At 36.1% G+C, this 12375-nt stretch overlaps 2 protein-coding genes across 21 annotated transcripts in view; one reads left to right on the top strand and one right to left on the bottom strand.

The window, feature by feature from the left end:
- Positions 1-12375, bottom strand: part of LOC147835938 (uncharacterized) — a 939756-nt gene that overhangs the window by 558080 nt on the left and 369301 nt on the right. The gene's annotated exons all lie outside the window — the stretch shown is intronic.
- The window catches only part of nav2a (neuron navigator 2a), a 400576-nt gene that overhangs the window by 369042 nt on the left and 19159 nt on the right, over positions 1-12375 (top strand). For all 20 annotated transcript variants that reach the window (XM_087260653.1, XM_087260663.1, XM_087260656.1 and 17 more), the window contains 3 exons: positions 620-672; positions 5684-5707; positions 6048-6122. In XM_087260653.1, the coding sequence (XP_087116779.1) occupies positions 620-672; positions 5684-5707; positions 6048-6122 (152 nt within the window). The remainder of the gene's footprint in view (positions 1-619; positions 673-5683; positions 5708-6047; positions 6123-12375) is intronic.

The raw sequence follows: 12375 nt of genomic DNA on the forward strand, positions 1-12375 counted from the left end.
CTCAGTCTGGTTCATAAGCGTCGCTGGTCTTTGATTTCCACATCTCTAACCCTGCCCACATCACACCCGGCCAGCCATTTGGCTTTTCCTCAGGGCTGATATGACATCATCAGGAAGTGCCAAGCAGCCCGTGGGTGGACTGTGGTTGTGCTGGTGTCTGTGATTTGTTTGGGAAATGATTTGAAGTCACACCCTGAACTCACAGTCATGATCGGCATTGCCATCTCTGACTGATGCTCTTATTACTTCTGATGAGTCACATCTTGTCAGGGCAGGTGAAAGTTTAATTAAAGGTTTAGCTGGTAGACGCTGTATGTGTGGGTTGATGCTTTTATCTGCATGTGCTTTTTCTATGTAGATTAATACTGCATTTAGGTGCTCTGAAAAACAAGTGTAATTTTAGTTGGAAGTTATCTGTTCTGTGTATTTTAACATTTGTCCATTCCTTTAAGAGTTATTTTTTATCGCAGCATGATACATGATGCATATAATACTTTTTGACCTGGGGTGTTGTTTTGTTCCCTGGCAACACACAAACATAATCAATTTTGAAAAGTTTCATGCTACAGTCAATCTTAATGTCTATAGTTCTAACACTTCTGTGTGTTTTTCCTTTTAGTTCATGGGTCATCCCTGTCACTGGTGTCCAGCACCTCATCCGTCTATTCAACGGTAAGTTTTCAACCCCAAGTTTTTAAGTTTCAAAGTTATTTTGATCTTGATCTTTGGTTCATGCAGACTCTTAGTAATCATAAACATCAGTAAACAGATAGATAGATAGATAGATAGATAGACAGACAGACAGACAGACAGACAGACAGACAGACAGACAGACAGACAGACAGACAGACAGACAGACAGACAGACAGATAGATAGATAGATAGATAGATAGATAGATAGATAGATAGATAGATTGATAAACAGATATATAGATAGGTAGACAGACAGATGGATGGACGGACGGACGGACGGACGGACGGACGGACGGACGGACGGACAGATAGATAGATAGATAGATAGATAGATAGATAGATAGATAGATAGATAGATAGATAGATAGATAGATAGATAGATAGATAGATAGATAGATAGATAGATAGATACATAGATAGATAGATAGATAGATAGATAGATAGATAGATAGATAGATAGACAGATTAATAAACAGATATATAGATAGGTAGACAGACAGATGGACGGATGGATGGATGGACGGACGGACGGACAGATAGATTGATAAACAGATATATTGATAGGTAGACAAACAGATGGACAGACGAATGGATGAATTAATGGATGGATGGATGGATGGGTGGATGGATGGATGGATGGATGGATGGATGGATGGATGGATGGATGGATGGACGGATGGACGGATGGACGAAAAGACAGAGAGACAGACAGACAGATCAATAAACAGACAGACAGATAGATGCTTGACAAATGGAAAGATGAGTAGATGAATAGATCAACAGAAAAGCAGATGGATAAATAATTGGATAAAACTGGATGTAGCAATGGACAGATGGATAGAAATATAGATGGATGGATGGACACAGGTAGAAAAGTAGTTTAGACATATACAGTAGGTTAGCTGTATCTTCATTGTGAGTGTTCACTCTGACAATAAGCCTCAGCCAATGGTTCTCCAGGATAAGATCAGGCTGCCACTCCTCCACATGGGAGGCTCCACTCACCTGCAGAGCTGATTGAACAACACACTCCCTCCAGCACACACACACACACATACACACGTGTATAGTCTGCAGATCAGATGGAACAGATCAGTCTGTAGCTTACTTACTTCAGGAGTTTAAGTAGAAAGAAGCAGAATAGTGGAAAATCATGATGATGGCGACTCTCTCTATGGGGAGAGCTGGTTCGTCTTGGGGATACACGGTAGGAACCTAACTATTTGCTGATACATATATTTATAATGTAAAACTATTTACTGTATGCGATATACTATTAAAATATAGTTCACCCAAAAACGAAAATTCTGTCATAATTTGCTCACTTTTCACTTCAAAACTTATTTTAGTTTCTATTGGACATGAAGAATGCAGATAGATGGCCAGCAACCAGCATTCTTCAAAATATCTTATTTAGTGTCCAATAGAAAACTCAATAACGTTTTAAAACCACATAACTGAGACTGTAATATAACAACATGACATATTTTTGTAGTGTTTACAGTAGTTAATTGTTTTAGTTCTCATCCAACACAGTTTGAGATGTTCCCTTTGGCTGTGTTTTGTCTGATGATGGAGGCTGTAAGGTGTGTTTGCTTGTGTATGTGGGAGACTGCTGTCATGCAGAAAGATAGTGTCTTTTAGCAACACACTTAAAAACATTCTGTGCTGCTTTTGAAACATTCATTGTGTCCTCAGAGAACTGAACATTCAGCTAAAGCCAGATATAATGACACTGCGATCTGCAGTCTCTGAAAAAGTAAACAAAGCACTTATGATCAGAGGAGCATTGATTCAATTCCAACGTCAGTGTGTTGAGTCTGTTTGAACACATTTATAGAGAGCAAGATGTAATTAAGTGAAAGACGCCAATGGGTGCTTCCTATATGTCATGTAATGCTGTGATAAACAGACAATGATGCTGTTTTAATGTGACCGTCTGTCTTGCTGTCAATCATATGTCAACAGCAGAAGAAAATCATTATATTGAGATGTCGTAACACACCTAATGGGTGTTTTTACAGTATGTGTGTGTGCTATATGGCACATAAAGAGCAGTAGTATGCTATTGTTTTCTAAAGCATTTATTTGTCATTGAGTATTTATTCATATCTCTTAAAAGTTAGACTTAACTGAACTAAACTGAACTGTGAAAACTGAATTGCAGTTTCAATTTACTAAAACTTCATCTATGTTATGCTGCTTTGACACAATATATATTGTATAAAGCGCTATAAAAAATAAAGTTGATTATTTAAAATATTTTAAAAATTGCTGAATCTAAATCTAAACTTATATAAAGTTGTTTGGAAATGTGATTTTAGGTTGTAAGAGTGAGGTTTTTATAGTTTTGCATGAGTAAAATGAGTTTTTGGGTTTTTAAAATGGGTTCTTATTTTGAAGTGTGGGGTTTCAGTTTAATTTTAGTTCATTTGATGAACGGTTTTGTTAGTTTTAGTTTAGTTTTTATTGTGAGAACACAAATCTTATTCAGTTGTATATATTTAGTTTCAGTTTTAGTGTCAGTGATGATAGTTTAGCGGAGTTAACAGGACAAAAAATTATCATAAATGAAAATAAAATAATTTTTGAGCAGACATTTAACCCAAAACCCCATCAAATGTATAAAAGTAAAAACTATGAATAATTTACATTAATTTCTTCATATTAGAGATGATGTAAAGTTAAACACGCTGGCAGATTAAAAAAACTTTTTATGTATTTTTTTTTGTTTGTGTATAAAGGCTGGTTTATACTTCTGCATCGAGCGATCGCCATGACCCACGGTGCAAGCCTTGCACTTATACTTCTGCTTGCTGTTTTTGTTGCTCTGCATTAACACTTCCGAAACACTAGCTGGCTGTAGATTTTTATGTTCCTCTATGTCATGTTTCTTTGCGGGTGTTTTTTTTTTCTGAATGCAACCATAAGTCACAAGTAGCTAAAACTTGTTCATTCAGAGGCGGGAACCGGCGGACGTGCAACAACTTTAATCATACAAGTAAAAACAAAACATTCTCCTTCACGGGACATGAAACTTGTTAATACTCACTCATTCAGGCTCGCGGGTCTCAGCACCACCCACATTTGGCACAGCTACCAAGCCCACCAATCACAAAGCTTGTGCTACTCAACGTTACGATGTGTAGTTAAATTTTTTGAAAGGCGCATGTCAGTCATGGCGAGGGCTATGCAATCGGGCGAAGGCTTAGCCGGACCGTATGTGTGCATTTGACGTAGAAGTATAAATCAACCTAAAGCGTGTTTGACTATACAAGCGCCATCTACTGGCATTCCCTATATTCCGGCCACAGAATGAGTGCTAATTAATGATGATAACAGTTATATTTTTGGCGAAATGTTATTTTATTTCAGTTCGATTTTTAATTTCTGCTCATAGTTTCATTTAATTAATTTTTATTTTGTCTTCAGTTAACTAAACAGATTTTTGACTAATAAATTGAGTCTTCTTTTTAGTTTTGTTTACTAAAATAACCTTGAGTACAAGCTTATTAAATGCAGGTAAAGTGTGTGTTTCAAATAATCCATATAAAAACACTATAATAAACTATTGTAAATACCATAGTGTTTTTGAACCATACTATAATAAAGTACTTGAATTATTCTGTTGTGGTGATTTTATAGTTGCTATGGCAACACAACAACTGTTGTAATATAAACAAATTACACTGTAGTTTCCTACAATGATAGGAGATGTCATGCTACAGTACACCACAGTTTACAAAACTGAAGTACACTACAGTATTTGTTACAGTTTATCAGTTCACTATAGTTAACAATAGAATATGCTGGAGCATTCTTTAAAAACATTGTAGATACTATATTATATATCTTTAAAAACACTTTAAATGAACTAAAAATTACTATTGTATTTTTTTCCCTGTGCAAACTTTTGTTAAAATAGTAATGTTGATTATTATATGGTCCAATTATTTTGACTCAACATTCACACATGAAGTGCCATCCCTGCTGAAAAATCCAGCTTAAACCAGCCTAGGATGGTTGGCTGATTTTATCTGGTCGACCAATCTGGTTTTAGAGGGATTTTGGGCATTTCCAGGCTGGTTTCCAGCCATTTTCAGCCTGGTCTTAGAATGAACCGCCAACTTATCCAGCAAGTTTTTACGCAGCGGATGCCCTTCCAGCCGCAACCCATCTCTGGGAAACATCCACACACACATTCACACACACACTCATACACTACGGACAATTTAGCCTACCCAATTCACCTGTACCGCATGTCTTTGGACTGTGGGGGAAACCGGAGCACCCGGAGGAAATCCACGCGAAGGCAGGGAGAACATGCAAACTCCACACAGAAACGCCAACTGAGCCGAGGTTCAAACCAGCGACCCAGCGACCTTCTTGCTGTGAGGCGACAGCACTACCTACTGCGCCACTGCCTCGCCTATTGAATAACTTAATAAATAAATATAGTTTTAAATTTGCAAGATTTTTTGCAATACAAACTGTTACCCTCAATGTCATGTGTTTTTATTTTCTTTAAATCATAGTAAAAATAAATAATAATCATTATAATTTAAATATTAAACCAGAATGTACATAATGTACTCTTATTTACAGTAAAAAAGTAAACATGGATAACACTTTAATAGTTTTCATCTTTGGCCTAAATGCAAAAACATCAGACAGACAGAAGCATGTCTACATCATGATCCCCATTGTCTGGTCACAAACTTCCAAACAAGTCAATCACACTGATAATCAAACGAATCCCACTTCCCCAATAGAGCTGAGCTCGTAAATCACAGAAAGAGGAAAATTAAAGAAAAATTCCCTCTCTAGCGCTTTAGGGAGAAATCATTCCCTTCATTTTCAGGTGTGTGTTTCTGTCCCTGGTGTACATTTAATACCCTCAGGATTGACAGAAGCTCATTTTTCAACAGCTAAACAAGAAAAGCTGTGCAAATACTCGACTAGTAACTACTGTGTCTTTCTATTTTTGCAGACGGAGGAGAAATCACAATCCGAGGTGAGGACTTGGTTTTTCTTTTCGCAAAAACAACACACACATATGGCCCCACACATACCTCTGAGCCATGTTTATTCACCAGCATTGACCTGTTGTGAACACAAACTGAGGGCGGATTCAGGGCGGGATCTGATTTCACCGCATGTCTCTGTGATCTTTACATCCACCTGTGCAATTCTGTACATACACCTGCAAACTGTTTCCCCTCTTTGATACCAAATCACAAAGTTCCCTTTCCACCACACACACACACACCTGGATCCCTTGTGTTTCCTCTTCTTTTCATGTGCACTTTTTCTTTTATTCTTCCTCAACCTATTTTTTTCTCTCTCTCCTTCAGATCCGCAAGCTGCGTCGAGAGCTGGACGCGTCCCAGGAAAAGGTTTCCGCTTTGACGACGCAACTCAGTGCTAATGTAGGTGGACACGGAGGCATTCATTCTTTTAATATATCTAAAGGCCATCATTTATTCCCAATTCAGGATCTGGTGTCAGTTGTCATCCTGAGGCGTCATCTAAATGGTGTTATCGTAATCCTAGTGACGCCTGTGCGGGTTGAGTAGTTGATTAATGTCAGCGTCGATCATGACCTCATCGGAGTTTCCAGTTGTCATTGCGTTCATACAAAAGCGCTACGTCTACTGTATTGGCCATTGTGTATTTGTAATACAGTTTCCCTTTGCTTAACGTGTGCATACCCGTGTAGATAAACCTGTTCTGTTTTAAGTGGTTACACTGTAAAAAGGGATTAGTTACTTTATTTAAAAAGTGAGCAAACTCATTGCCTCACAAAAGTTGACTAAAAATGAGCAAACTTAATGCCAGTGTTGGGCAAGTTACTTTAAAAAAAGTTATCGATTACAAATTACATGTATTACTACTGGGCAATCGTAATCTGGTTACGTTACTAAATACTTAAATAAATAAATAAGTAATCAGATTATTAATTACTTTATTTTGAAGTTACTTTTAAAACGTGTTAAACCTATAAAAATGCTCAATAATCTGCGGCTCTTTCAGTAGTTTAATATTCACTGATAAACATTACACTGGGTTGATCACAGCAGCTTGACATACTCAAAATACTTAAAGCCCAAAACTTAACATTCTCTCTTCGTTTACTTGTTCCAAACGAGTTTGTCTTTTTTTAACATAAAAGAAGACATTTAGAAAAAAAAGGATACCTGTAATCATTGACATCCATAGTATGCGAAAGCAGTGCAGTGTTTGGGTGTTTTGTGTATGTCTGAGGTAATTAGTGTAGCGAAATGTCTATATTCTATAAAAGCATGAAGCTGATTGGCCAGTTCTTGTCTCAAGATTGTTTCAGTTCTTGTGTTGTCTTGACTTGCGGGTTTCAGCTGGTGCACCTGGAAAATATGAGAATGCGCAAAATGCGCTCTGAATATGTGTGCGCAAGCCACGCGGCCTCATTGGTGAATGAACTTGCGTGCGCAAAAGATATCAAAAAGATGATGTGAACGGCCCCATAAGCAGCTACACTTCTCTTCACAGTCAGAAGATATCTTCACTCCCAATCCTGCACAAAAATTCAATGTTCAATAATAAAAAAAAAATCTATGCTACAAATACTATACACTCATCGGCCACTTTATTAGGTACAATAGTCCTACTGCATGTTAACGCAAATTTATAATCAGCCAATTAAATGGCAGCAACTCAGTGCATTTAGGCATGTAGACATGGTCAAGACGATCTGCTGCAGTTTAAACCGAGCATCAGATTGGGGAAGGTGATCTAAGTGACTTTGAATGTGGCATGGTTGTTGGTGCCAGATTGGCTGGTGTGAGTATTTCAGAAACTGCTGATCTACTGGGATTTTCACGCACAATCATCTCTAGGGTTTACATAAAATGGTCCAAATAATAGACAATGTCCAGTTAACAGCAGTTCTGTGGGCACAAATGCCTTGTTGATGCCAGAGGTCTAAGGTGAATGGCCAGACTGGTTCCAGCTGATAGAAAGACAACAGTAACTCAAATAACCACTCGCTACAATACAATAGAGCACCCTTGGGATGTGGTGGAAAGGCAGATTCACATCATGGATGTGCAGCTGACAAATCTGCAGCAACTGCGAGATGCTATCTTGTCAATATGGACCAAAATCTGTAAGGAATATTTCCAGTACCTTGTTGAATCTATGCCACAAAGGATTAAGGCAGTTCTGAAGGTAAAAGGGGGTCCAACCCGGTGCGGTAAGGTGTATCTAATAAAGTGGTCAGTAAGTGTAAATCTCATGCTCTAAGATCTCAGTTATAGTGATGAAAAATAGGTAAAGTTTTCAGTAATAGCCACATTTATATGAAATTAATTCAAATTGTGAGATATAGTATTTGTTAAACTGTAAACTTCAAGTCATATTATGAGGCTTTGAGCTACTTTGAACTATGAGCTACTTTATGAAATATACTGCAATCATGAGAAATCAAGTACACTCTGTATTGGTGTAGATTTGTAAAATACTGCGTGACTACACAGAGATACTCAAGTCAGAACAGATACGTGTCGTTTGCACCAGAGAAAACATACTGTGTTTGATTGTATGTTTTATGGCTATAGACAAAGGGGAGCACAAACTGCGTTCAGTGTTTTTGATATGTCCTGCTTAAGATAAAAGCATGTGTAAATCACAAAGTCTTTTCTGCCCAAGGCAATGTAATCCTGTCATGTAAGAACAAACTAGACATGATTTTCAGAGCTACTTAACAAAAGAGGTCTTCAAATGAGCACTAAAAAGACCAGATTTTCCATTTTCATGTGTACATAACAGTTTCTGACGTAACACCATTACTTTGTCAACTTCTTGAGTACAATGACTATTTTTGACAGGCGCTGAATGAGGCTGATTTAAAGTACATGTGTAATATGTTTGCAGATTGCTGTTTTACTTTGCTTTTATGCAGACACACACTGAAAAAAAAAAAAAAAGATTTTTTCATTCGTTTGAGGGTCGGCGCGGTGGCGCAGTGGGTAGTGCTGTCACCTCACAGCAAGAAGGTCCCTGGTTCGAGGCTCGGCTGGGTCAGTTGGCATTTCTGTGTAGAGTTTGCACGTTCTCTCGTGTTTGTGTGGGTTTCCTCCAGGGGCTCCGGTTTCACCCACAAGTCCAAAGACATGCGGTATTGGTGAACTGGGTATTCTAAATTTTCCGTAGTGTATGTCTATGAATGAGAGTGTATGGATGTTTCCCAGTGATGGGTTGCAGCTGGAAGAGCATCCCCTGCGTAAAACATATGCTGGATAAGTTGACGGTTCATTCCACTGTGGTGCTCCCTGATTAATAAACAGACTAAGCCTTTAGGAAAATGAATGAATGAAGTTTGAACATTTTTAGATCGTGAAGTAAAGTAAAATGTCACCCATCTGTCCTACTGTACCCATCTCAGTCTGAGCTGTGGATCGAACCGGCGATTCTTTGCATGGGAGTCGGTTGCTCTAACAAGTAGGCTAAAGACCATGGCCTCTAGCGTCTGTTCAGAGGAGTGAGGTTTACTTGCATTGCACTTTGCTAGCTGGACTACTTTACACTCACTCACCTCACTCCCATCCCGGACGAGCCCCCACATGTTACCCATCAGTCCTACCTCACCCAACCCAGTCTGAGCTGGGATCGAACCAGAGTTTCTTTGCATGGGAGTCAGTTGCTTCAACATGGAGTGAGGTTTACCTGCATAGCACTTTGCTAGCTGACCTCAAAACAAATTTTGTTTTCAGAAATAAGTCAAAATTCAAATGTTTTCTTTTTAGAACAAGCAGAATAATCTGCCAATGGGGTAAACGTGTTTTTGGTTTAAATAAGATTATTGTGCTTGCTCCATTGGCAAATTATGCTTGATAAAATGAAGAAAAAACTTTAGATTTTTGTATAAAAAAAGGAGAAAGAGATAAAAAAAAAGTACCTGTTCTGATCGAAAGTTCTGAAATAAATAAAACCATAAGTGATCATAATGAACTGGATTATATTTTAAAAGATTAAAACCTCCTGTCAACAAATTACAAATATATATATATATATATATATATATATATATATATATATATATATATATATATATATTATTTTTTTTAAATTTTTTTTTATGACAATTAAATAGTATTTTAGGGCTCTCAAATTAATTAAATTGTATTTTTAGACTTTTATTATGTCAATAATATAAATAACAAAATCGTAAATAACATTCGTGACCATATTTGGTATATAAACTAAATTTGTTTGGTAATTCTGTAAGTCAAGGTGTTTAAATTTAATTTTAAATCATTTTTATTTTTTATTTTGACTGATTCTGACAAGCAAAACAGTATTTACTTGTCTAAAAATGCTTCTTTATGTATGGATTTTTACATATTTTAAACTAATCAATTATATTAAAATTGTAATTAAAATACATAAATTAAAAACAACACAAAAACTTTTAAGAATAGTATTTTATTGCAGTAAACCCGTTTTTTGCTGGCTTTCCAGTTACTTAAGAGTGAGAAATATCCAAAACGAAAAAAAACAATAAGCACTTGAGACGTCAGTGAAACATGTCAAGGCCTCAGGCGGCTTCTCTGCTTTGTCTGTCTCAGTTATCAGTATTAGGAGGAGCTTCTCATCTTAATATAACGCTGTAGTTGTGCTTATCTGAAGCTCGGCTATCTATGGAAGAGCAGAGGAGCTGTAGAGATGTTTGTTCTGACGGGATCGGCCCTCTTGTGTGGCTCCCTTTGAACCGCTACCCTTCCCATGGGTGCGCAGAGAAACACGCTCTCCTTCACAAAGAAAAATACAGACAAAAAGGCTTTACAGAGACTAATGACAGCCAGCAGGAGCCTCTTGGATGCGAGGTGAGGCGATGACCCTGAAAAAGCTGTTTTTTTTTAAACAGAGAAGAGTTTTACTTTGTTGATGGTATTTTATTTCAGATATCTTGCGAGAATTAAAACAAATTGGTTAGTATTAAAGAAAAAGTTCAATTAAAACTTGTGTCATCTAAACAGTTTGAGATACTTTGAACATTTTACAAGAAGGCCTATTTTTTGTTAAACAGACTGTTAAAATACATTTGTTTAAAAAGTGTGATTGTTTTATTTTTGTTTTTGTTATTTGTTGTTATTTATTAAGAAAATGGGTTAACTCACTTTTGAAAGTAAAGTCAACTTGTGTGAGGCAATGGGTTTCTCAACTTTTTTAAGTAAAGTCAACTCTTTTAAGGCAATGAGTTTACAAACTTTTTAAGTAAAGTCAATTCTTGTAAGGCAATGGGTTTACTCACTTTATTAAGTAATGTCAACTATTGTAAGACAATGGGTTTGCTCACTTATTTAAGTAAAGTCTACTTGTGTATAGCAATGGGTTTACTCACTTTTGAACGTAAAGTTAACTTGTGTAAGGCAATGAGTTTCTCAACATTTTAAAGTAAAATCAACTCTTTTAAGGCAATGAGTTTACTAAATTTTTAAGTAAAGTCAACTTTTGTAAGACAATGGATTTACTCACTTTTTAAAGTAAAGTCAACTCTTGAAAGGCAAATGGTTTCTCAACTTTTTAAAGTAAAGTCAACACTTGTAAGGCAATAGGTTTACTCACTTTATTAAGTAAAGTCAACTTGTGTAAGGCAATGGGTTTACTCACTTTATTAAGTAAAGTCAACTTGTGTAAGGCAATGGGTTTACTCACTTTATTAAGTAAAGTCAACACTTGTAAGGCAATGGGTTTACTCACTTTATTAAGTAAAGTCAACTTGTGTAAGGCAATGGGTTTACTCACTTTATTAAGTAAAGTCAACTTGTGTAAGGCAATGGGTTTACTCACTTTATTAAGTAAAGTCAACACTTGTAAGGCAATGGGTTTACTCACTTTATTAAGTAAAGTCAACTTGTGTAAGGCAATGGGTTTACTCACTTTATTAAGTAAAGTCAACTTGTGTAAGGCAATGGGTTTACTCACTTTATTAAGTAAAGTCAACTTGTGTAAGGCAATGGGTTTACTCACTTTTTTAAGTAAAGTCAACTTTTTTAAGGCAACGAGTATACTCACCTTTTTAGTTAAAGCCAAATTTTGTATGGCAATGGGTTTACTCACTTTATTAAGTAAAGTCAGCACTTGTAAGGCAATGAGTTTACTTACCTTTTTAGGTAAAGCCAAGTTTTCAAGATAATGGGTTAGCTCATTTTTTAGGTAAAGTCAACTCTTGTAAGCAATGGGTTTACTCACCTTTTTAAGTAAACAAACAATGAAGAATATTTTCATCTTAGTAAATGTTAACTACTGTGATGTTGGTCAATAATGTAATGGATTTTTAATTTAAAGTGAGTTTATTTTGATAGAAAAGTTTCAAACAAAAGTTTTACCAAAAAGTTTTATCAGTTTTTGAAAAATAAAATGGCAAAATATGTGTAAAACCATAATATTTTTTAATAATAAAATATATAAAACTATAAGTAATCCTAATAAATTGTATTGTCTTTTAAATGATTATAAAGCACATATTTAAAAATGACAAAAAAACAACATAAATTTAAAACAGCATAATTTTTGTTTTATCCTTAAATAGTGTATTTTATTATGTCATCAATTTATTCTTGTTATAATATGCTTGACCATTTTTTTGGTGTATAAAATGCTGTTACACCGATTGGGTGTCCGTTTCTGTAACTCATGGTA

This window comes from Danio rerio, chromosome 7, assembly GCF_052040795.2.
Source record: "Danio rerio strain M-AB ecotype USA chromosome 7, GRCz13ab, whole genome shotgun sequence".
In the NCBI taxonomy this organism is placed as follows: domain Eukaryota; kingdom Metazoa; phylum Chordata; class Actinopteri; order Cypriniformes; family Danionidae; genus Danio; species Danio rerio.